General features: G+C 38.6%; 1 protein-coding gene across 1 annotated transcript in view; it reads right to left on the bottom strand.

Moving 5' to 3' along the window:
• Positions 1 to 23,616, bottom strand: part of LAMA2 (laminin subunit alpha 2) — a 407,250-nt gene that overhangs the window by 28,525 nt on the left and 355,109 nt on the right. The window contains exons 48-55 of the mRNA XM_045010304.1: positions 19,624 to 19,783; positions 13,291 to 13,415; positions 11,396 to 11,558; positions 9,466 to 9,610; positions 8,177 to 8,315; positions 6,394 to 6,405; positions 3,703 to 3,823; positions 597 to 773 (exon numbers count right to left, since the gene is read on the bottom strand). Coding sequence (XP_044866239.1) covers positions 597 to 773; positions 3,703 to 3,823; positions 6,394 to 6,405; positions 8,177 to 8,315; positions 9,466 to 9,610; positions 11,396 to 11,558; positions 13,291 to 13,415; positions 19,624 to 19,783 — 1,042 coding nt within the window. The remainder of the gene's footprint in view (positions 1 to 596; positions 774 to 3,702; positions 3,824 to 6,393; positions 6,406 to 8,176; positions 8,316 to 9,465; positions 9,611 to 11,395; positions 11,559 to 13,290; positions 13,416 to 19,623; positions 19,784 to 23,616) is intronic.

Raw genomic sequence — 23,616 nt, 5'->3', positions numbered from 1 at the left:
ACGGGACCCACAGGAAGCTGGTGGTTTGGAAAATTACTGTAGAAACTGCAGTAATTATTTAATTAAATCCAGCATGTAAGCATTGTCTGAGTAGTCCCGAGGAGAACCAAAGAACAATATTCTCTGTCACTCAGGTCTGATAAAAAAAATGAAAGCAAATATAGGACACAAAAATAAATCTGTTATTTAGGCTAAAACATGGGTTCTATTGTAGCAGTCACTTAGAGAAATCCAGAACTGATCTGAAAATACTGTCAAATCATTATACCAAAGAAAAACAACCCTGTGCAATATTAGTGCTTTGTGTTACCCAACCCAAAAAATGAAAACACAAATTGACAGAATTCTGAGGACTTAACCCCCCCCCAAATCTTCAATAAACCAATCTTCAATGCAAAAGTAAATTCTGAACCCCCATTTTATTTCTCCTTCAAACAAACAAAAGCTTTGGAAAGAAAATCTCATTCAGCAGCACTGGACTTCTACCTCATCTTCAATATATCATGGCAATGCAGTGGCTAGGTACAACAAGCTGTGTGAAAAAAGCTCAGCAGAAGTTATTGGTTTTCCATATCTTCTACTGTATTGTTCTTTACCTGCCCAGTCTGTCTGCGTTTTCTCCTCGGGGGTATAGGTGTCCCCGCTGTGCCAAATAAGATGACCCCAGACTCATTCTTGGTGCTAAAGGACAAGTTGATTTCTGTACCCATGTCAAACGAGACTGGCTGCAGTTCCATAAAACCTGGTTTGGGGAAGCTAATTGTGTAAAGGTTCTGTGGAAAGAGAAAGAGAAGGTGAATTGGTTTGACACAAAACAAAGTAAAAACCTCCCATAAAGTTATATTTACTAACGCATGCTATTGAGATAGACTATAATACTTAGCAATTTACATTTTCAACGTGTTGGACAAGCATTAATCAATCTGTACCATCAATCATTATTAGAACATTCCTGGAATACTACATTTCAGCGGGAATGAATGGTTTACGTAATTGCAGCCTTATTTCAGAATATCCAGTTGATTTAAGAGTGACTGTTTATTGTTATTTTCTCTGACTGTTTTTCCTTTTCCTGTTTTTCTTTCACTTTTAAATCGATCTAGTAAAGAATAACCAATATGAACATTCATTGTATTTTATTATTTGTAAAATTTGACCAGAATATACTTTCTATTAATCATTCATCATTGCTTCATCATCTGCTGAGCACTATTGCTTCACTGATGAGACAAACTCATAAATGACACACGTATTGCTCATGGCCCAACTGCTTTGCACGCTGTCAGATAGCACAATTTAAAGACATGCAGTCTGTCATCAAATAATAAATCAATGCATTTTATATCAGGTTTTCTGTAACTGCTGCCAATTTGTGCGTCATTCCAACTGAGGAGGAGAGAATATTTCTTAGAAACGCTGACTTTCTAAAATAATTTACCTTTTTGTCAGTAGAGTGGAGTTGCCCTCAGACAGAGATGTAATAGATTGTGCCAGATGAGAGAGGCAGACAGACATCTGCAATATTTTTCTTTGAAATTCCAGGGCATTTAACTAGCTGAGTGTTATTTCAAGCCTCATATTTTCCTTTCTTTTATTATCCTATCCCATTCCTTTATTTAGTATCGTCCTTTTATTGTAAAATTTACAATAAAACCCAAAATTTGTGAGATTCAAAAGAGTTTGTGTAATTCTGTTTGATTTTATTTTAACTTTGCCACAGACCTCTGCTCTTTCTAGGTCTGGCTTGGGGCAGAATGAAGCAACAAAATACCACAAAAAAGGCTGATTTTGTGGTACTTCTGGCTTGGTCAAAACTAGAACTACTGTTCTAGGGAGATTTCTAACTTGATTTGGAGACCAAAGAGGTTTGGATGAAGTAGGACAAACTCTAAATTATTCAGATTTATTGGATTCTTATCTGAACTGAATGTTCAGTTCATCCATCAAGTAACAAAATTATCCTTAGCTATAGAAGTGCAAGCTATTCATTAGGAGAAAAGAAATTTCTCTAAATATTGGATAAATTCTGTGTCATTCCTTCAAATCAGAGGCTCTTCCTATGTCTGGAGAATGAAGATATTATCCTACTCCCAATCCTGGGATCTGATTCTTTTTCTGCTTCATATACATTAAAAGCCTTTTCAATTAATTAGAAGCAACAACAATTAAAAATAAATAACTATATTTAATGTGCTAAACAAATTACATTACATTATTAGAGATAACAATTATATTACTAGAGAATTACACATAATATGTCTAATAGTTCAGTGGATGGCTCTTAAAAATAAATGACTTTTTATATAGCACTGACTGGCATTTGTCTGCATGTCTGTCACATGTAAAAATTAGAATATATTTGTATTCACATTTGAAATCTTGATGACTTTGTGGTCTATGTCTCAGGTGGGAATAACCCTGCAAGACAAATTCTCCTCCAAACTTGAACCAACCTGAAACCATGATGGTGGGTTCGGATTTTAATGGAATCTGTGAACCTGAGACCTGGTCCACAAAAGCTGAACATCCTAAGTGGGTTCTGTGGCCTTGTGAGGTTTCTATGATATTCAGTTTCCACAGAAACTGCCCCCACAAGTGAACCTAGTGGATGGTGGGGAGGCATAGTGAGCTGGGTTTGTGGCCAGTCCCTGCAAACAGACTGTGCAAGGTTTGGTTCATGAAGCCCTCATCAGCTGACTTCTATAGGGTCCATTCACTCCTAGTTTCAAACACCTACAACTCCCTGGTACCACACAAGAGCAGGAATGGGATTCAAGATATCTGAATTTTATTCCTAGTTCTGCCACAGTCTTTTGAGTGACTGTGAGTAAGGGTATGTCTATGTGGCTATTAAAAACCATCAGCTGGCTCATGTCAACTGATTTTGGTTTGCTGAGATGGGGCTAATGGGCTGTTGAAATGAGGTGTAAACATTCAGGCTGAGGCTGGGCTCTGGGACCCCATGAGGGGGACAGTCCCAGTGCTAGGGCTCCAGCCCGAGTCCAAAAGACTATACCACAACTAAACTGCCCCTCAGTCTGAGCCTAAGTCAACTGACACATGCCACCCACAGGGTTTTGAACTGCAGTGTAGACATACCCATAGTCTTTATAACTCTTCAATACCTCAGTCTCCTCATCTACAGTAAGGGGATAACAATACTTACCTTACAGTACTGTTACAATTCTCAATTAATGAATGCTTCTAAAGGACTCTGAGACACTCAAATAGAAAGCGCTTCAGAAGTGCTATGTAGTACTGGTATATTATTAAATCCTGGTAGGGTTACTCAACCCTTCTTTTTTCTGAGACAGAAACAATTATTTTTATGTAGCTTACTGTATGAGTCCTTTGTGTGGGACTGTGCATTAATGGGTTGTCACCTAGAGGCAGCTGAATTTCAATTATCCTCAATCTATGGTACATACTGTATTTTGTAAAGTGCTTTAGGATCCTTTAGAATGAAAGATGCTATAAACAGTAACTAATACCTAGTTGGCCTAACTCTATTCTTGTTAAAATCAATAGTAAAGCTCCCGTTGTCTTCAGTAGGTTGGGGCAAACGTAGGCCAATGCTAAGTGGTTTTGAAAATCCCGCCCTATGCATGCAGTATGTGATTGATATCTTGCATTGTTCACAAAAACAGAATATATTTTTCTTCACCCTTTTACCCAAAGTAAATACGTGACAGACTAACCAACCTCCAGTGTGCATCCTTTGGTTATGCCTACAAAATCAGGGCTGCTCAGTATATTATATGGTGTTCGTGAAATTTCAATATCTTTGAGGCAGCCTGCATATTTCTTTAAGTTCACTTCAGGCCTGTAAAAAAATAAAATTAAAAACATAGCGCTCATCATGTGAGTTAACATGCAACATGTTTTCTATGCCCACTAAAGAGACTTTGTCAATCAGACCCACACACTCATGCATTCGTATGCACAAAGATACTCTACTGCATTTTTTTTAAGCCCAGGCACACGTCTGAATGGGTGAGCATTGTGTGCGCACACACAAAGTACATCCTGCTTTCCATCACCCATCAGCACACAGTATAGTCTGGCTACCATCATCCATAGGGGTGTAAAAGGATGTTCTTCTCACTCATCACCCAACAAGAACAGTCTTTGGCTTTACTCCCTTTTTTTTTTTTTTTTAAAGGAGCGCTGTCACCTTGGACATTTAAATGCAATAAACTATGAAATAAGTAGGTAGCTGTCCTCCAGGCAAAGCCGAAAGATGCAGGCTGGAAATCATAACAACAGGGAAAGACCTTGACTGGAAGACAAATGTTTCTTCCATATATACATTAGATCTTGATGGAAGAGGGACTTTTGTAACTTGAAGAAGTTTAGGATGAAACATTTGCTAAAAACTGCAAGAATATTTCATTCCGAGTCTTGGATTTTTCTGACTAAAATAGCTTTCTTGTTTTGAGAAGCCATTGTGCTCTCATAGGCTGAGATTCATTCCTTACGTATCCCCAATTTTTTCCTAATACCATTCTATAAAAGCCATAGTATTATTTCAGCCTTTCCCAGCCAGTTAATTCTGTCCCCCACAAAACACTTGGGTTTTGATCTGGATCCTCACTATACAGCCAAGTCATGAAAGGTATCCTAATGTAATTGCAAAACTCCTGTGCGATGGTTTGCATAGTCTTTCAGTGCCAGGAGAAATGACAAAAACGCTGAGCATTCCACCATAACTACCATGTTAGTGTGGAAGTAATTCAGAGACCTCAGTTCTAAGGGCACTAAATCAAGCCCCAGGACTCATGGCCAAGTCTGCCCTTTATTATAGTCATTAGCCACCAATCTAGCAAGGATGAACTGCTCCATAATCCCCAGTTTGGCTGAAACTGCCCCCCAGCTATTCAAGCGATGGAGACTAAATCCAAAAGGAGCAGCAGTACCTATAGCTAATTCACTGATACTGTAGTTAATTCACCTGGAGTGAAGAATTCACTAATAATTTATGTTATTACAGTCTTTGGAGATGACAAACAAACATTTACTGGGACATGGGGACAACGTGACCAACCAAACAAAAGAAAAAATGTTTTTAGAAAATAACAAGGAACTATAACTGGGGAATTAAAACTGAAAACCAGGGCATTAAATTCAGAATCCTGGAAAAAACTATTTAGTATGATTTTCAAGGCCATTAATTACAAAATAACTTGATATAAACAGATCATTTCAAATACATATTTTTTAATTGAAAGCCATTCTTTGCATTATAGCCATCTCAGGAAGCACAGCACAGATTCTGACAATTTTGCATCCTTTATCTAAATTAGACTAACCCTCTGGTTTACTAAAATAATCCAAACTCTGCTTTATTCAGTTATAGTCAGCCTTCCATTTCTGATTCTTTACATCCCATCAATGCCTCTTTAGAAATTTACCTTTACAGCAGCAGAGCTGTTTTGCAATCTCATTGCCAGCAATTATTTTCAGTTGCCCAAACACCACCAGATTATACAAATACCCACATGCATGTCTCTGCCATCCAAACAGCAATTCCACATTCCCACCCTTTTTCACTGACATCTCCAATTTCAGACTCCTAACTAGAGTTATGTGAACTTTACCTCTATTATGAAAGTTTAACTCTGCTTTCATGCTGGGGCTTCAGTGAAACAAGGTCAAAGTTCATCTAGACATTTTCTGAGATTCACAATAGTTTTTGAAAACCTGGGCTGAATTTCAGGAGAACCTGAGTATGGTTTCCCTGAAGTAAGGTGGCTTCTAAGGAAACATGTATGGCTTTATTCTAATCATTGGGGTTTGTTAATTTGGGGATTGCGTGTTTCTGACTCAAAACCAGGTATTAACTTGGAGGTTTGGGCAAAATTGAATTCACACCTGAAAAGTCAAAGCAAAATTCCAGAACACAAACCCACCCAAACTGAAACAAACATGCACAAAAGGTGTCACAACCCCAAACTGGCAAAAGTTTCACACAGATCTGCTGCTAACCTTCCTGCCATTTTTAGGAATTAAATCATTGCCTTGGAGAACAGCACTTCTAGTCCCCGAACTTGTTGAGCCACTAAATTGCCCTATGGTAGGCAGAAATCACCTGTACCTAGCTTTCTTTAACTAGGATCTTGATCGAATTAAAAAAAAAACAACAAAACAACAGCAGACAAGCAGCTATGTGAAGAGGCGAGAAAGGTTTTTCGATATATGTGTGCACAGCGTGCAACAAGAGAGTGTTAAGCACTTAGGAGCAGCTTTGCCTGTTGCAGCAGGAACAACTTGCTCAATTAACAGCCCCAGTGGAACAGCTGGTGTAAATGCTACCCACAGCTGCTGCACTGCCACCTGAACCAAGCTGCACTTACTCAACGCATGCAAGTCATGCAGATATTGAATTATTTTTACCTTGCTTTCATACTAGGATAAAAGAGAGGGAAAAAACAAGTTTATTTTTAATTACATTCATTGTAGAAAATGATATTCATTATCAAGATTCAGAACATTTCAGACTGAAATAGATCTAGATCTCCCAGTGAAAACAAATGCTGGTTGGTGAGATTCTTTTAATATAAATAAATATACAACAGGCCTTAACAGGCTAGCACAATTAACAGTGTTATTCCCCTCCACATATTCTCCCGTAAAATGTCATATAGATCATTACATAATTTTATTATATGTTGCTACAATTAGTCATCAGTAAAAATAAAATCATAAAAGTAACTGGCAGGAGATGGTTCTGGGACTGATACAGCCTGGCATTTATAAAGTCACAGGTATCTCAATGTCCGCTGCTTGCAGCAGCTCAAATGATCTTTATCTTTGATAGCAATTTACTGTAACATGCATCTTGCACCAGGTCACAACTGATGAATCACAGCTGCAGGCACAATGGTTCCCACAGTTTCAAATAGCTAGGGTGTTCTTGGTTTCCTAAGCAACCATAAAGGATATGCCTAGGAGTAATTTCTTCACATAATTTGGCACACGCCAGTGTGACTTCACAATTACATAATCCAATGTGAGACTTCATGAAGGAAACAGCTTGGTTTTTTATTACAAGGTAAACTGATATCAGAGGTACTGTAAATTAAACGTAATAAATTAACAAATATGCCTGTTCTCCCTTTGGTTGTGAAACAGCCCACTAAACTACAGCTATGCTTCCCGGTGCACAAGGTGACTTTATGACTGTCATTATGAAATGTAAATGAAGTTGACTCAGATTAATAGACTTGTTTTTGTTATAGTTCATCTGCTCATTGTAGCTCAGATTTTTTGTGTTGCAGAAATTGCTGAGCATTCATTGAACCCCAACAAGATTTGTCAGATTATTTAAAAGCCCCCAGTTAAATCCCAGCATCTCATATCCCATTTCTTAAATACTTAAGTATAGTGAAAAGAACATGCAATATATTTTATACATAATGAAATTTACTGTGGAGGAGTTTTTCCTGAGTAAGCAGTTCAGGATTGGACTCAGAAAAAATAAAATAAAATGAAATTAACCACATTTCATTGCATTTAAATATACTGCATAATATTTTAAATCTATTCAATATAAATTCTTGAGCCCAAGGAATTTTATCTTAACGAAGAGTTCAAGAATGGAACTTCTGTCTTCAAATAGATTTTAAAATAAGTACAAAATGCCATAAATTTTATGTAACACATATTGAAAGTATAGTAGGAAATGATCCTGCAAAGACTTATGTAATCATTTAATGTTAAGCAAATGAGTAGTTTCTGACTTTAGTGAGATATTGATGTTTGTAAAGTTAAACATGTACTTAAGTCATTGCAGGACTTGGGCTTTATTCTGATCTATAGGTTCCGAGCTGCAAATTCCATGCTTATAGGAAGCAAAGAAATGTTCGGAGAAAGAGAAGCTCAGTTACATCATTATGGTTCCATACACAGCATCAGGAGCCTTTACTGTAGTATAATTGCAGCTCACTGTGTATTTCAAATGGAGCAGCAAAAGAATTCGATCCATCTTAAGGTGTGAGCTGGCACTTACAGAGGAAATATCACTCAAGAGTATCAGTGTCAGGCACCTTTGATCCTGCATTGGGAATGGAATTCACAATTCTCCTGGCAAGTAAACTTGAGGAGAAATAGGTACATATAATAAACTTACATTATCTGCTCTCCCAATAGGCAAAGATATTGTTTTAAGTCCAATTACCTCAGGTTTCTGAGAGTGGGCAATCCACCAAAATATATTTTCTCATCAGCTTTCAAGTTGAGACCAAAATGGCTTCCTGTAGAAGATGTTGCTATGATCTCTTCCTGATTGGTGTCTATGTCTACAATTGATACATTGGCTGGAAAAGATTAAGAAGTTGAAAATCAGACATGAACAATATATTACCCTGTGGTAAAAAACAGAATGCAAATTTTTTTTTGAGGAAGTGGGGTAGTAACTTGCAGGTCAGATACTGGATTTCCAAATCATAAATTAGCTGTGTGGAAGAAAAAAACATTTTTCTCTGTTGCCATAACAATCTGAAAAATGCCATAGTAATCTTGTATGCTTTATTTTCAAATATGTTCTATCCCCAGCCCTAACTGGTTTGTCTTCAGTGTCAGTACTTTATTCAGTGAAGAGTTCAGGACAAGATCAGGAATGGGGAGATCATTTCACATCTACTTCGCTGGTTTGAATCCAATGCAGGACAGAAGTAAGCAAAAGCTTTTACCATACGATAGTTGCTGAGTGTCATAAGAGTCTCAATTCAAGTCCTATTGGACATATACTTACCTCACAAAACAAACCCCATCTCACACACAATTGCTAGGATTCTCAACCAAGGTGAAACACAGAATGGATATGGAGGCTAAATTCCCCTCTCACCCTTGTAGTTCCTGCTTAGCTTTAGCTTTTGTACAAGTAGAGGTTAAAGAATCTATAGCACTATTTTGAAAATATGCTTAGTTTCCACAGTCCGGGTTCCAATGTCATGACACTGTGCAAGATGTTACTGAATATATAATAGCTGCTGTGTTTATTTACATAATTATTGCACTACCAGTATTTAACTCATTACTTTTTAAAGCACTTTGGGATACCCAGAGTATGAAAAGCATTGTAAAGCCTAAAACCAATTTCTACTCTAACAGAAACCACATAGATTTGTTTTATGAACTTTAAACAACATCAGGGAACTGCATGAAGAAAACATTTTTCACTCAAATGCATTTTAGAATGTAATTTAGCCAGCTGTTACGCAGAATTATGCCTGAAAATTAAGCTACCGCTTTCAAAAGAAAATCATAAAAGACCTGGTTGACACTGTAATCAGTCATTTCTAACCTAAGCCACCTGCAACCTAAGCAAAATAAGTTGCTAAATCACTTTCTTATAGAACTTTCTAATCCAGCAATATTGTACGTCATCTTCCCTGTGATTAGATGGTTAGCTGTGCTGGATAGGGTAATTAGAGCACTTCTGATGTTATCACTATAGGAACTCACCTTGTTTTTGGATTCTTGAGAGGGTGAACGATTTCCATTTCCCATCATTATGGTTTTGGTTGCCAATAGCAGAAGTTGTACCTGAACCTAGATCGTAGCTGACTTTTATATGCCCATCACTGAGCTCTACGCTCATGAAATCTTTCTGTTAATGAAACAGATTAGACACATTGTTTAGACACACTGGAAGACTGGTTCCTGTTCTCTGTGATAAGCAATATTTAACATGAAACAATTGTTTATTTTCTGAGTGACAATGTACAGGGGTTTTATTTAAGTTGTTAAACTCCTCAGATATTTATTGTGCCTAACTTCAAGTACACTGAAAAGTACTGTCAAAGAGTTGGTTTTTTTAGTTCCTACCTTCTTGTGCAGGTCACTGGCTAAAGTGGTGCGTGATTTCCTTCTAGTCAGTGATCTACCCCAAATGGAACTGAGTAGTTCAGTTTGCTATAATTCCTATCAACCACTGGTGCTGATATTTAAATACCCTGAAGTTGCAGCATTGGTGGCTGACTGGACCTGTGGTACAATAAACTACAATATCCAGGGCAAACAAAGGGTGGTAGGATGCAGGGGGAACAATTACTAGCTCACAAGGGAGCCAGAGACCAGGCTAATGGGGAAGGTAGGACTTGAGAAATGGGGAACTACTAATCCAGCGGCATGAGCCCATCAGAGAAGTTTTAATATGAGTTGTTGTTTCTCTCATGGCTGCTCCTACCAAACCTAGTGTGAGACCACATTTTAATAGAGAAATGATTTCATGGACTACTTGTGTTCCCATTGTATGGCCCACCCACCCACCTTCCTACTCACAACTGCAAAACATCCCTAGAGCAACTACCACAGTTGCTTACATGAAAAAGTAATCTTATGAAAACAAGGTATTTTTGGCTCTCTTTTAATGCAGTTCAGTGACTGGAAATAGGCCAGCACAATGTGATCAGTCAATGGCACATGCCCACCAGTAAGTGTTTTGCAAAGGTTCAAGAAACAAAGTTCTGAAAGCTCTTGTACTGAAGATCACAACCCATGTTAGAAGGATAATGTGGGCTGGATTCTGTTCTCAGTTAGGATGTTGTAAATTTGGAGCAGCCGTACTGGAATTCACTCGAGCTACTCCAGATTTAATTTACACTCTCAATGTAAATGAGATCAGGTTCTGGCCAGCTGTCTTTAGGAATAACCTCGTCCTGCTGTCCACAGACCCTTGACAATACAGACAAATGAATAAGTTAAACAACCTTAATAAACAAATGTCTGAAATTATCCATTTCAGCTGTAGTGTGAGAACATTAACTAATATTTTTAAATAAATGCCAGCATCACATTCTGTTGGCTGCTCCATACATAGTTTCCCTATCCTGCTGCTCACACTGGGCACAAACTACTACTCTTAATTTGTATACAAAGCATTCTGTACTCAGTCCTTTCTTGTGCCTATCCGTTTCCCATCCGCTATATTTTCAGCCACAAAACATTAACCATAACGGGAGTGGGGGGAGGGGGAAAAGGAGGAGAGAAATCAAAGAATTCTGCTAATTTGAACATTTCTAAATTTGAAGTAAAATCTTGGCCCCACTAAAGTAATTGACTCCATGAGGCCAGAATTGTACCCTTGACATTTTCCTCACATGAACACACACCACCGCTGTCCCCCATCCCTCACATCCAAACAGAAGAAGCTAATGGGTTTTATGGCTTGTGAGTTGTGGACTCTGAAATGATTTGTATATGATAATATTCAAGCGTGCTAAGCAGACTACACAATTCACAAGCCATAAAACCCACTAGCTTCAGTACTGAAGTGATAATCAGCATTGTAACAGCACATTTGTTTTTTAATTTCCATTTCTCCTTTTGAGTAACAGGTATTCAGTAATTTTAAAGATAGCAAGAAACATGATGAGAGGTTTTTATTTTTTACCAAGTCATGTGTAGCAAGGTACATCAGCAGAGCACTGGAAGAGAAGGTCTTGAACTTGAACATGACCATAGAAACATTGGGGTTCCAGCGGACTGGGCGGCTCACCAAAGCATAACCATCTCCATCAAATTGAACAGTTCCCTCACTGTCTGGCACCTGTGGGCTATCAAAGTAAGAAAGTCTTCATATTCCAACCAGTTTTTTCCAGCTGCTTTGAGGCAAAAGGGAACCACAGGAATCTGAGGGAAGCCAAATTTTATACAAACATGTTTTCTGACACCTGAACCCTTAAACTCAGTCCACGTGATGTGGAAAGTAGTCTAGGAGAAAGATAGGGGACATGTCTGCCTTGTATATTTCATGGTCCATATAATTTCATCTTGTATCTTTTATTGTGAAAAGATTCATGACAGCATTATGTAATCTCTCATATTATTATTAAGTGATTTTAGAAGGTGTCACATTGACAGCCCTGGAGACTGAAGTCCTCTATTTATTCACAGATGACATACAGCACAAGAACAGCAGTGTCAATCTCCTCACACTGTTCTGCCACAGTGCTTTAACTCTGTTAATGTCAGAGACCACAGGTCTTGAGCCCTGGGCCATGGACTTTTCAGAGCTAGTGAGCTCCATCCTGCCACCCAGTGACTTGCTAAATGTTGCCAGACTAGGAGCTGAACTCTGACCAAGGACCCCAGTCTTGGAATCTGATTGCTTGGCCTCCTGGTTAGTTCACAGCTTCTATATAAACCATGCACTGGCACAGGCAGCTGTCTGTGAAACTGGGTTCCCTCTGCTTCAGATTGTTTCCCCAAGATACCTACTTCTACTGCCCGCTGCTGATCTTCTTGTAACCTGACCCTGCCTACCTCCTGACATCTGATTCTTGGTTTGGCCTGTCTTGGACTCTGATCTCCTGGTATTGGACTCGGCCTGACCCCCAACAGCTGCTCCGAACACTAGGTTAGACCGCCCACACCATGGTCATGACAGTTAAGAAGAGACCATGTATCAGGGAGAAGATAGTTCAATTTCCCTTGCCATTCAAACAGTGGCTTCTCTTCTGAGACTTCCAACAAAAGACACAATTAATGTCAACTTACTATGGTGGTGATTTTTGTGATGTGGATTCTTGCCCACTCTTGTCAGACAGACAACCAGTGGATTTTGGCCACTACTAAGTTCATCTAGATTTGAACCAGTTATCTAGAGGCAAAGAACTGGCATGCACAGGTCCTCATGAAATGCTTCATTATGTATGCTGTTCCCCCATTTTTACATGTAAAAAAGGACATTCGATTTAGATTTCTAACTCCCACATAGCCATGTTTTTAATGGCAAGTTGCTCTCAAGTATATTTTCCAGAAGAGCAATTTTATGTGATTAATTCGAGGTTCGTATTGTAAGTTTGCACTTGCCTACACATTTCTAAGCCCCAACATTCTTTTTCATTCCGTCTCTTGATTTCCAATCAAGCAGTCCAGGATTATCACCAATGTGTCTGAGAAATGAGATTTACTCTGTATTAGCCTGATCCAAAGCCCAATAAGGTCAACAGGAGATTTTCCACAACTTCAATATTTTTGGAGCAAGATTTTACTTTGCTCAGATCATGGAACTCTCTCCCCATTAGTCTTAACTCTACTGAAGGTATCGCTAACCTCCTTCATGAAATGGGGGACACACACTCCCTCTTGGCATTATTATAATCTAATTTTTAATATTCCTTTTAATTCATTGATTTATGTGCAGTAGACCATATTGTACTTGCTTACTTACAGGGGTGTGGCTGGTGTAGATATTCCTATTTTACTCTATAACAGAATGGGGCATATTCACAGACAGGTTCATAAAGGGTGAGGAACATAAAAAGAAGCCAGTCCATTACCAACCTGATAGCACATCCTTTGCAGTCACCCTTTGTGTCCCTGAAATTCCACAGTCCTATGGGCTTGCTGTCCAAGTAAGTTTCACCCATGCAGCCAGTGAAGGTAGTGACTCTTACAGCATCTGATTTCTGCAAACAGGAAAGTACGGAACTTGTTAGAATGCAGCTTGAAGTGATCTGCTATCTTCAAAGCATAATTGTCTAATGGATACAGCAAATACTGGAAGAAACTGGGGATTTTTAATGAAATATTCTCACTCCACAAATTCTTTTTTTAAATAAGTGGCAGGGCATAGATGAGCTAGTGTGGGAGGTAGTAGGGCTGGAGAGGCAAGATATGTGAGATTAGGGAAAAGGTCTGGGCACAGTAATTCTTGGTTCTCTTCCTGATCCCACTGCCCCACCTGCCTCCCCAGGTATTCATGATAATTATTACCCTTCCACCTATGGAAGACTCTCTTCAGAGTTTATCAGTGTTTTTCCTTTACAGATCATGGTAGGGACTGCGTAATCTCCTCCACAATATGGTAAATGTGTTGTTTCCACATTATATTCTGTCCTTGAAAGCCAGGAAAGTAAAGACTGGAAACAAACCAAGTTAGCATAATGAGCATCACTAACCCACTTGGCTAAACCTGGGGAAACAATCATTTAATTTTGGAATTTAAAAAAAATACTCATAACAAAGCAAAATTAAACCCTGAAATATCAAAAGCCTACTAGGCTAAGATAGACTAACACAAAATGCTTGGGGTCCTGCTCATTTTATTTAACTGAAATTAACATGAGACTATATTCAGCTAATAAATGACAGAGCACAGAAATCTCATCTCAGTTCATTCTTCTAAAATATCTACCAGTAATTTCATTTGAAGTTTTGCTTCAGTATGAGCGGATTTAAAATCTATGCATTTAGGAATTTGAGACATACAAGCACCTGCTGCTTTCTATGAAGCAGTTATCAATATTAAGAATATTAATCTGCAAGAACATGGAGAAGAACATCTTGAAAACTTTCAAGGAAGAGTCTGATTTGAAAGTCTAGATGTGCTGGTGATATTTCCCGGGGTAATCATAAATGTTTTAATGATCAACAAGTATGAATTTACTGTTACTTATGAGAACTTCATGATGTCTAAGTAAGACAAATGTTTTAAAACTGAAAAGGAACATTTTATAAACATTGCAGGGCAGGAAAGTGATATGAAAGAAGCTGAGACACACAAACAACAAGGGATTTTGTATTATATCCTGGGCCAAATCTGTGACTCTGTCTGATCACCCAGACTGAGACCTAGTGAAATGAAATATTAGATTTGTGAGCAAGAAAGAGCCTTTTAAAGTATCATTGATCTTGATGAATGTCCACATAGTTTCAGCTTTTTATACAAGCTGCTATATGAAAAGCTATAAGTTTTTGCAGGACTTCATTTTGTCTAATTAACAACTAAACTTACTTTCAGAGGAAGTTGCAAAGTTGTTATCGCCACGTTGGTCCCAGGATATTAGAGAGACGAGGTGGGTGAGCTAATATCTTTTAGTGGACCAACTTCTATTGGTGAGAGAGACAAGCTGTTGAGCTTAAACAGAGCCATTCTTCGGGTCTCACCAACAGAAATTATCCAATAAAAGATATTACCTCCCCCACCTTGTCTCTCTTATAGAGGAAAATCAAGGTTATAGTATTCTCCTTTATTCACAGACTGTTAGAATATAGTACAGTCACTGAAAATGTTGTCTTTTCTGACTCTTAAATATAACCTCAAAAACCAGCAGTCATGCCAGACTGCTGCTCTTGACCCTGGTTGCCAGGTGAAGGGTTGATTTCAAGATAGCCCCACTACCAAGGGAAGAAATTAGATCTATTAAAAAACCTTTGGAAAATCTCATCCTGGGTAGGACTCTGTCTCAGTCTGACTGACTTTGGGGTTTCCACTTCTATGCCTCATGCTGATGAGTGCCTGGGACGTTAGAGTCCCCAGTTCAGATAGCACATGCTTTAAGTTAAGTGCTAAATTGCTTCCACGGCACATCTGCCTTATCCCAACCTTCCTAACTTGGAAAAAACCAAACCAAACAATAGCACTTATTTTTCAATTGTATTTTCAGATTTGAACCCTGCTGAGGGCCAGAACTTTTTAATCTCTCTTGGCTCACCATCTTCCAGATCCCCTTAACCTCTTTCCCCTCTGGGATCCTACTTTAGAATTTTAATCCTTTCTTTAGTTTTTATATGGTACATAGTTTATAATGCATCATTTGCAAGTTATTCTTGTTAACTGTTTTGTGGAGCGAACACATTAAATACGTTAGGGAAGGAAAGAATATATATATGACAAGTTAAACTAGTTATGATATCAATAAAGAATTGCTATAACATATCAAAATTAAATATTGTATGCAGTTGGAATATTGGGTAACAGCAGATATCCTAGTTAAGTGACAGTAGCATACTCTCAAGATACTACTCAGTACAGTGAGATCAATAGTTTCCATTAAAAAGTCATGATTGATCAAATAGATATCGGTCTCTTAGATTTATACCTTTTAAATAATCTTTTCTATAAAGAAACACAGCTGACATTTTACAGCATTGCTGCAGAATTTAATACCAAGTACAAACATTATTTAATTAAATGAACTCCTCTTGCATTGGCAGCCTTTGGCCAGTGCTAGTGATTTTGCTTCTACAAGCTGTATCGGATAGCACAGCTGCAGTGAAGACTGTGGCAGCTTTTCCACAACAGCCTTCTGATTCTCCAGACTTTAAAACCTAGACATCAACTTTTGTTTCAAGCTGGAACATAAGTCAAAGGCTCAATCTGGGAGTATATTTTCCTCTCCAGATTTATGCTCAAAAATATACGTGCAGACATTTTAAAATGGTAGAGCTGTACAAATAAAAACAAACTAGTGTGAGTGCTTGACTCACTTGTGCTTTGATAACGCAAAAGCAAAATCTGAAATGAACTAAAACCATATACAGAACTTTAGTTTTTAGTTTTGTGCTGCAGCTTTGAGTGCTGTGGTGTACCACTCTTGGCCGACAGGCCAAATATGCTGGCTGAGGGGCTTCTTGAAGTCTGTTGATGGCTTTTCAGTTCTGGCAGAATGTAAACATTGGATTTGTTTTAAATTAAACTTCTAGGTCCAATTCAGGAAAGCACCACTCATTTAAACATGCTGAAATCCCCATCTAAGTCCCTAGGACTTAAGTTAATGCATAGGGAAAGACTTAAGCACGAACATGATTAAATGCTTATCTGAACCAGGGTCCTAGCCCTTGTGATCTGACCCAGATGTGCTGCTGTTTAATTGCGTTTGTAGCCAGATTGACACAATGGGTCAAATTTACTATTGGTACAGGCAGAAGCAGTTCTACGGACTTTAATTTAGTTGTGTCTAATTGGGGGTTTGATGATTATGGCTATGTCTCTGAAAATTGAGTACTGTCTCCATGCATCTCAATGAAGTATATACTCTGAAGCCTAATGATGAGCATTGGCATCACAACATTATTAAATATGTTATTGCTGAGCATTATAGCAGAAATATCTAGCTATGATGTTTATCCATCGTGGCCAAACACCATAGAAATTAGATACTAGAGAAAAAGCCATATTAGGTGTCTGCTGTACCACCTGTAGCCTCTGGACACTCACTCTCTCTCCCTGAAGGAGCAGAATATAGAGAAGAAAGATAGTGAGTTGCTGTGCTAAATAGCCAGATAGATTTGGCAGGGGTTCAGCAGCTGGTAATTGTGGAAGGTTCAATACTCTCTGCAAGTTTGAAGCCTCCTCTGGACTCTTAGTAGCTGGCAGAATATTATTATTGGGTGTTTGCTGCAGGGATTCTTGTTTGTGGCTCACAGGGGAAGCTTAAATCTTTCTTTTCAGCTGCTGGGAAAGCAAGCTAGAGCCGCCATTTGCAGCTGCTAGGGAAGCCTGGGGAGAGAGGGTAGCAAAGGCTGTTGTTTGTCACTATACTTTTTTTCAGACATCTTCAGTGGAATTGCCTTTCCTATTTTCTGATATGAAAACAAATGATAAAGAACTTACGGTGAGTTATTTTTTCCACTTAATGATTCAAGAAGAAGCTTCAAGATTTATTTGATCAACAGCTCAGAAAACTTTCAAAGAAGAATAAAGTTTGCATGTTGTTTGCAGAGCCATTTTAGGTAAAGCAGAAGGAGTTTAAATCAAAGTTCAGTCAATAAGGATTGACTTACAATTCTCCAATCCAAATCTCTTAAAATAATTTTTCTGAATTTGTACAAATGCTTGTCAAATGTCTGATATTCAGAGTTATGTTAAACAGCTGCTATTTATGCAAGCCTACAACATGCACTTACAGCACTCTATACATAAAAAACAATAGCAATTAGCTGCATATTTTAGAATTAGGACTTCAGAAAACAGAACTTCCATCCCACGAGCAATTCTGATATTTCAACATTTGCTTTCATCCCAAAAAGTTGAAATATTAAAAATTTTAGTGAAACAAAGTTCTGAAAATTTGTAGTTTGGAAATGTCTAAATAAAAAAAATCTCAACATTTTTGACTGAAATTAAATATTTTGTTTTTAGACATTGACATTTTTGCCATTTCAAAATGTAAAAATATATTTGAAACTAAACATTATTTCAAGTTTTCCTGGAAATTGGAAAATTTCATTGAATGACTTTTTCCTGCAAAACATTATTTCACAAAAAATGTATACTTCTTAATTTAATTAATACTTCTTTTAATACTTATTTTGTTGGGAAATTTTTACTGTAGAAAAATGTCAACCATCTCTAGTCAGAATAAATCTCACTTCCATTTATATCTAAGTTAAGTGCAGCCCTTGGATTCCTGGTAACTTACCAATGCAACCCAGGTGCTGCAAATATTGTGCACCACCTTCTATTGTAGGCAAAAAAATAACTTCTTACAGCTCTCATGATATTAATTTCTCTCTTCCTGATCCCTATCCTGAATCCCTTGGAGCTAGAGGCACTAAGGATACAGAGGAGCACCCACAGGATAAGACTAGGAGGAGGAGCCAACAGAAAGAAGAATGGAAGATGTCTCAGACACACTGAGAAAATGTCAGCAGCTGGAAGAAGAGGGGTTCTAGAAAAGATTAGGCGGAACATACCAGTGTCCAAATGAGAGAAAGATAAAGCAAAAAGCAGATTAGCATACAGAAAGGAAAAAGAAGAGACTTGGTGGAAAGGACATAAATTCGTAGAATGAATACACCCTGTTATGGGGCTAGTATTGTTTTAGGAGCTTAGCTTGTGTGTGTGTTTGTACAGCACCTCGCACAACAGGGCCTAACTTGGTGGCAGTGTTTAGGTGATGGGGTGTACCAACCCCATATAGGACTGAAAGGGTTGAGAGCCTGTAGGCACAATCATCCTCACCCCACTACACCTGATATCAAGCCAGAAGGAAGGAGTTAAAAGGGCTGAACATGGCTCAGTTAAGGACTGACCTGGAGCTCTCACTCAGTAGAGAAGACTCGCTAGAGTCAGAGAGCTGAGCTGGGCTGCTGGCAGACAGAAGGTAGATAGGTCTGCAGCAGGGAGTCCAGGGCAGTTGAAAAAGAAAGCAGCAGGACATGAGTCCACTCTGGATTCTGTACACTGGTGGAGGGGTGAGCAGGGAGTAGAAAGACTCCTACAGATTCAGGGATTGCCCTGTTAGTGGAGAAAACCCTTCTGCAGCAGAACCAGCTGGCTAACAGAAAGTTCTAAAAAGCTCCGCGGAGAGGAGGCTTACCAAGAACAGAGCGATACATGAGAGCCCAGGAAAAGGCTAAGGCAAAGGAAAATGTAGGAAGTGGTCTAGGGAGGTCTGTGCAGTCAGGCACTGACTGCCTATTCAAGGGTCCCTTGACCAGAACCCAGTAAAATGGGATGGCCTAGATTCCACTATCAGCCCACGGAGAAAGGTGTGGCTGAAATTCCCTAAGAATGGGTAAGGACTATTGAAACCACCTGACACCAGGGGTAAGGACTAGTGAGTCTGGAGTCTGACTGAAGATCCAATGTGAAGTTGACCAACTATTATTTGTGCGACTAATGGTCTACCCTGGATGGGGTGGGCCCAGATGCAGGGCCAAGTCGCAAGAAGCAGCAGACTATCACTGAGACAAAATGGCTTTTGGCAGGGGACACAAAAGGAGAAAAGTCTGCCATGGCATGGTCAGTCACTAGGGAACCCGTGCTGGCCAGCAAGTCACATGCTTTCACTACAATAAATATGCATTCATTAATTATAATAGCAGGCACTGCCCATGTAAATAACCAAAGCAAAGGATTAATGCACCAAGAGTGAGGAAGTACATTACCTTAATTTTATCAGTTAGACCGCCAACAAACAACACAGCATTTGCATCTACATCCAGAATAGTATAACCAGGTGGAGCGACTGCGCTGAAGGTACTTGGCATGATGGTTGCTTTGGGACCTTCCAGAGCTTGTACTGAAATTGTGCCATTTCTTCCAGTCCTTGGAATTGGACCAAAGCAAATAAGTAAGTAAATAAATCTGCTGTTAAACCACAACAAATAAAACCTTATATTTTCCAGACATCTTTGACAAGTTTGTAACCTGGTATTATTCAGTTTTTAATACAAATCAATAGAGGTTTCTTAGCTCTCATATACCTGTGCAAGTGCCAAATCTGATCACATAACAGATGTTTCTTCTCACCTCAGTATCCTCAGTGCATAAATTCACTATATGCATGCATTATATGGTGCATTCACCCACTAAAATAGTAATTATCAAAAGTGAAGATTCTCTATGACCAAAATAGTACAGTGTAATTGTATCTTGACAATAAATGAAGCAGGCTATGATTCAAATTCCTTTCTGAACTTCATATGGGGTATTTGATTAATTTTATTCCTCTGAAGTGGATGATCATATAACAAAACCCTTTAAATTATTTCATTGTAATGCAGGAGACCTGCATCCTCCACAAAGGAGCTCCCTGGTTTTTTATTATACTCAGGCACAAGCCCATTATGTTTAAAATGGCTGCCTTGTTGTGTTTAAAATTGTCTTTTTATATTTTATAATATGATTTGCCACTTTGTGAACAGTTTCTTCAGTGTTTTCTGTTTCTGTATTCATAGTAGAAAATAAATGCAGTATCTCAGATATTGGTGGTAACTGTTGGCCAATACTTATAACTTAATGGAAACCACTTTATGAACCTTTGCACGATAAGGTATGAACTCCCCCACAGACTATTAGCCTTATGGAAAGGTTATTTCAAAGGAAAGGTTAGTTTCCTATTAATTTGCAACAATGTCTCAATACTGGACCTAAAGTATGACCGTTGGGATTTTACCTTTGACCTTGAACTGTCACAAGTGAACACCTCCTACATTATTAAGAGGTTTTTTTCATGCCAAAATCGTTGGAAAGGTAAATCCCCTGGTTTTACAATTAGATCTTGGATCTCACATATGATCTATGTCGTGATAATATGGGCATTCTTAATATGGGCATATCATTATGCAATCCTAATAGACTGAAATATGAATTCATGGGGTTATATGGAACATATTTAACTTACGTTATCTGTGATTAATAGGGAAACATACTGCGTTTACTACAACTTGTCTTTTTCTTCTATAACAGTCCACACATTTCACCCATTGCTGCTTACTTCCTATATCTGTCAAGAATTGCTACCTAGCTAATTGAATAATGTTTAGCTATTCATCTTCTGTATCTTTGTGGGCTACCCCATTGTATTCTAAAAAATAATTCCCTAACTGTTTGCAAGCAAAGCTAAATGACCTTTTCTCAGAAACCAGAACTGATATTTGCATTTCCAATTCAAGGGAGTTTCAGGATAGACAGATGTAATAAGATTACATTTCACCTAAAGCCTTCCCAGGTAGCATTTCTAGCTTGAAAAATAGCCACTGGTCTCACCTCTTTATCATGTCTCAGCTGGCAAATCAAAACTTTACTTTGGTTTTACAAAGCATGATAAAATTGTCTGGATTTAAACATATAAAATCAATTTTTTCTCATTAAAAGAAAAGATGTCTGTGAGTGCTGAAGTAAGCAGTAAACCTAAGAGTTACCACTTAGAAAGAACTTGTCATTAGCACTATCTGATATTTTACTTCAGAACCACATCCAAAGTAAAGCAATGAAGCCTGTACATAACTTTAAGTACGCAAGTAGTCCCATTCAAGTCAGTGGAACTACTCTTGTGTTTAAAATTACACATGAGTTTAGGCACTCTACTGAATCAAGGTTTTGGAGAGGGGTGAGGAAAGAGAGCAAGACTCCTGTAAATATATAAATCTCATTTCCATTGAAACTCTGAATTTTATTATCTAAAAAATGTATACACCTTTGGCTTATATACCTAAAAGGGTAGAAATAGTCAGTACAGGAACTGGTGAAAGCCACTCATATTTGGAGGCCACTGAAAGATGTTTGGTGCTTTCAAATGCTAATGTACTAAAATCAATATTCAGTAAAACCAGAGTAAAAGACCAAATTCAATACATCTGAAATCACTGAGCAGAATATGGTACACATTTTTAAGAGCTCTCACATGTCAAACAGCATAGGGGATCTTTGATCTCCAACTAGAATAAAGTGCTAACAACAGATCCTCTTCCTTAAATAACTCTTTCTCTCATTTGAGAAGGGCTAGTGACAGGGCTGCCCAAAGGATTCAGGGGGCCTGGGGTCTTCGGCGGCGGGAGGCCCCCCGCTTCGGTGGTAATTCAGCAGTGGGGGGGGGGTCCTTCTGCTCCGGGACCCACCGCCGAATTGCCACCGAAGATCCGGCACTTCGACGGCGGGTCCTGAGGTGGAAGGACCTCCCACCGCCGAAGACCCGGAGTAGAAGAAGCTTCGGGGGCCCGGGCCCCACGAGAGTTTTCTGGGTCCCCCAGAGTGAGTGAAGGACCCCGCTCCAGGGGCCCCGAAAAACTCTTGTGGGGGCCCCTGCGGGGCCCGGGGCAAATTGCCCCACTTGCTCCCCCCTCTGGGCGGCCCTGGCTAGTGAGCTTTAAAGGAAGAACAGTTGACTAACTTGTCAGGATAAGAGACATTAATAGGATTTGAATGGTATTTCTGAGCGACAGCTGGGTTCCTATGAGATACTTGGCAGACTGGGGAACATGTACCAGCACCTTGGTAACTGACAATCTGAAAAATGCGCACTGCACTATTCATAAATGCTTACTACTTAAGAGATGCATGGAGCAAGTGGGCTTCACCTTGCACTATCCATCAACATCTGAATAACTTTTGTAGCACCGCATATAAATACTTGCTCTTTGACCCACTTGAGATGGGAGTTACAAGGAGCAAAGTGGGCTGGCAGTAAAGTGTATGTGCCTAAAATAAACCTTTCTTTCTACAGCTGTTCTTCCCCAAGGGAAGAATATTCAAAACCGAAAGTTAAAGTTCCCCTTACTGGAAAAGACATAGTTTCAACGTTCTCAGCAAGATTTCTAAGGAATAATAATGAGGTGGTATCTAAATAGTATTTGAGTAAAACAAGAATTAGACTAGGCCTGATTCAAAACCCAGTGAAGTCACTGGGAATCTTTTCATTGACTCTGTTGGGCTTTGGATCAAGTCTTTATTGTATTTGATTGTGTCACAGAATTGACTGCTTTGTGTATTGATACCTTGTTTAACATGATTCTCATACAGTAAAACTTTATGTAAATTTCCTTTCTTTTCAGTGTTTTCATTGATCAGGATTTTTATCCCAATTAGTTTTTACCTTTACAAGTAAATAACATACTCACAATATACATAACAGTCCCTGCACTAGGGAATACCAAATGGAATAACATAAGTTGTAGTTTAATTACTTGCAACAATATTAAGTTTTCAAGGTGATACACACACACACATATACATACTGTATATGTGTATGTACATACTGTATGTATATTTATATATAGACATACTTTAAACATATAAACATAGAAAAGTCCTTCTAGACTGTAATTAAAAAATACTCTACAAAACATATGCAATCATTACTGTACCCATCTAACAGATTGGGAAACTGTGACTCAGAAGTTAAGCGAATTATCCAAGCTAGAATCTGCCTCAGTCCTCTGCTCTAACCACTAGAACATGCTGCCTCAAAATGAGAGAAAGAATATCCCCTCCCCACTCTGCTGAGTGAACTTGAACAATTCAGTCATCTTTGCATGTCAGTTTCTGCTCCTTTTTAAAATGTGTTGGGATCCCTGTATGAGAGGTGCTGTATAATTCTAAAATTGCAACATGATCATTTGTATATGTACGTATCTGTGCATATACACACACCTACAGAG

Source organism: Mauremys mutica, chromosome 3 (genome assembly GCF_020497125.1).
Source record: "Mauremys mutica isolate MM-2020 ecotype Southern chromosome 3, ASM2049712v1, whole genome shotgun sequence".
NCBI lineage: Eukaryota > Metazoa > Chordata > Testudines > Geoemydidae > Mauremys > Mauremys mutica.
This window is presented reverse-complemented; position numbering and strand designations above follow the sequence as displayed.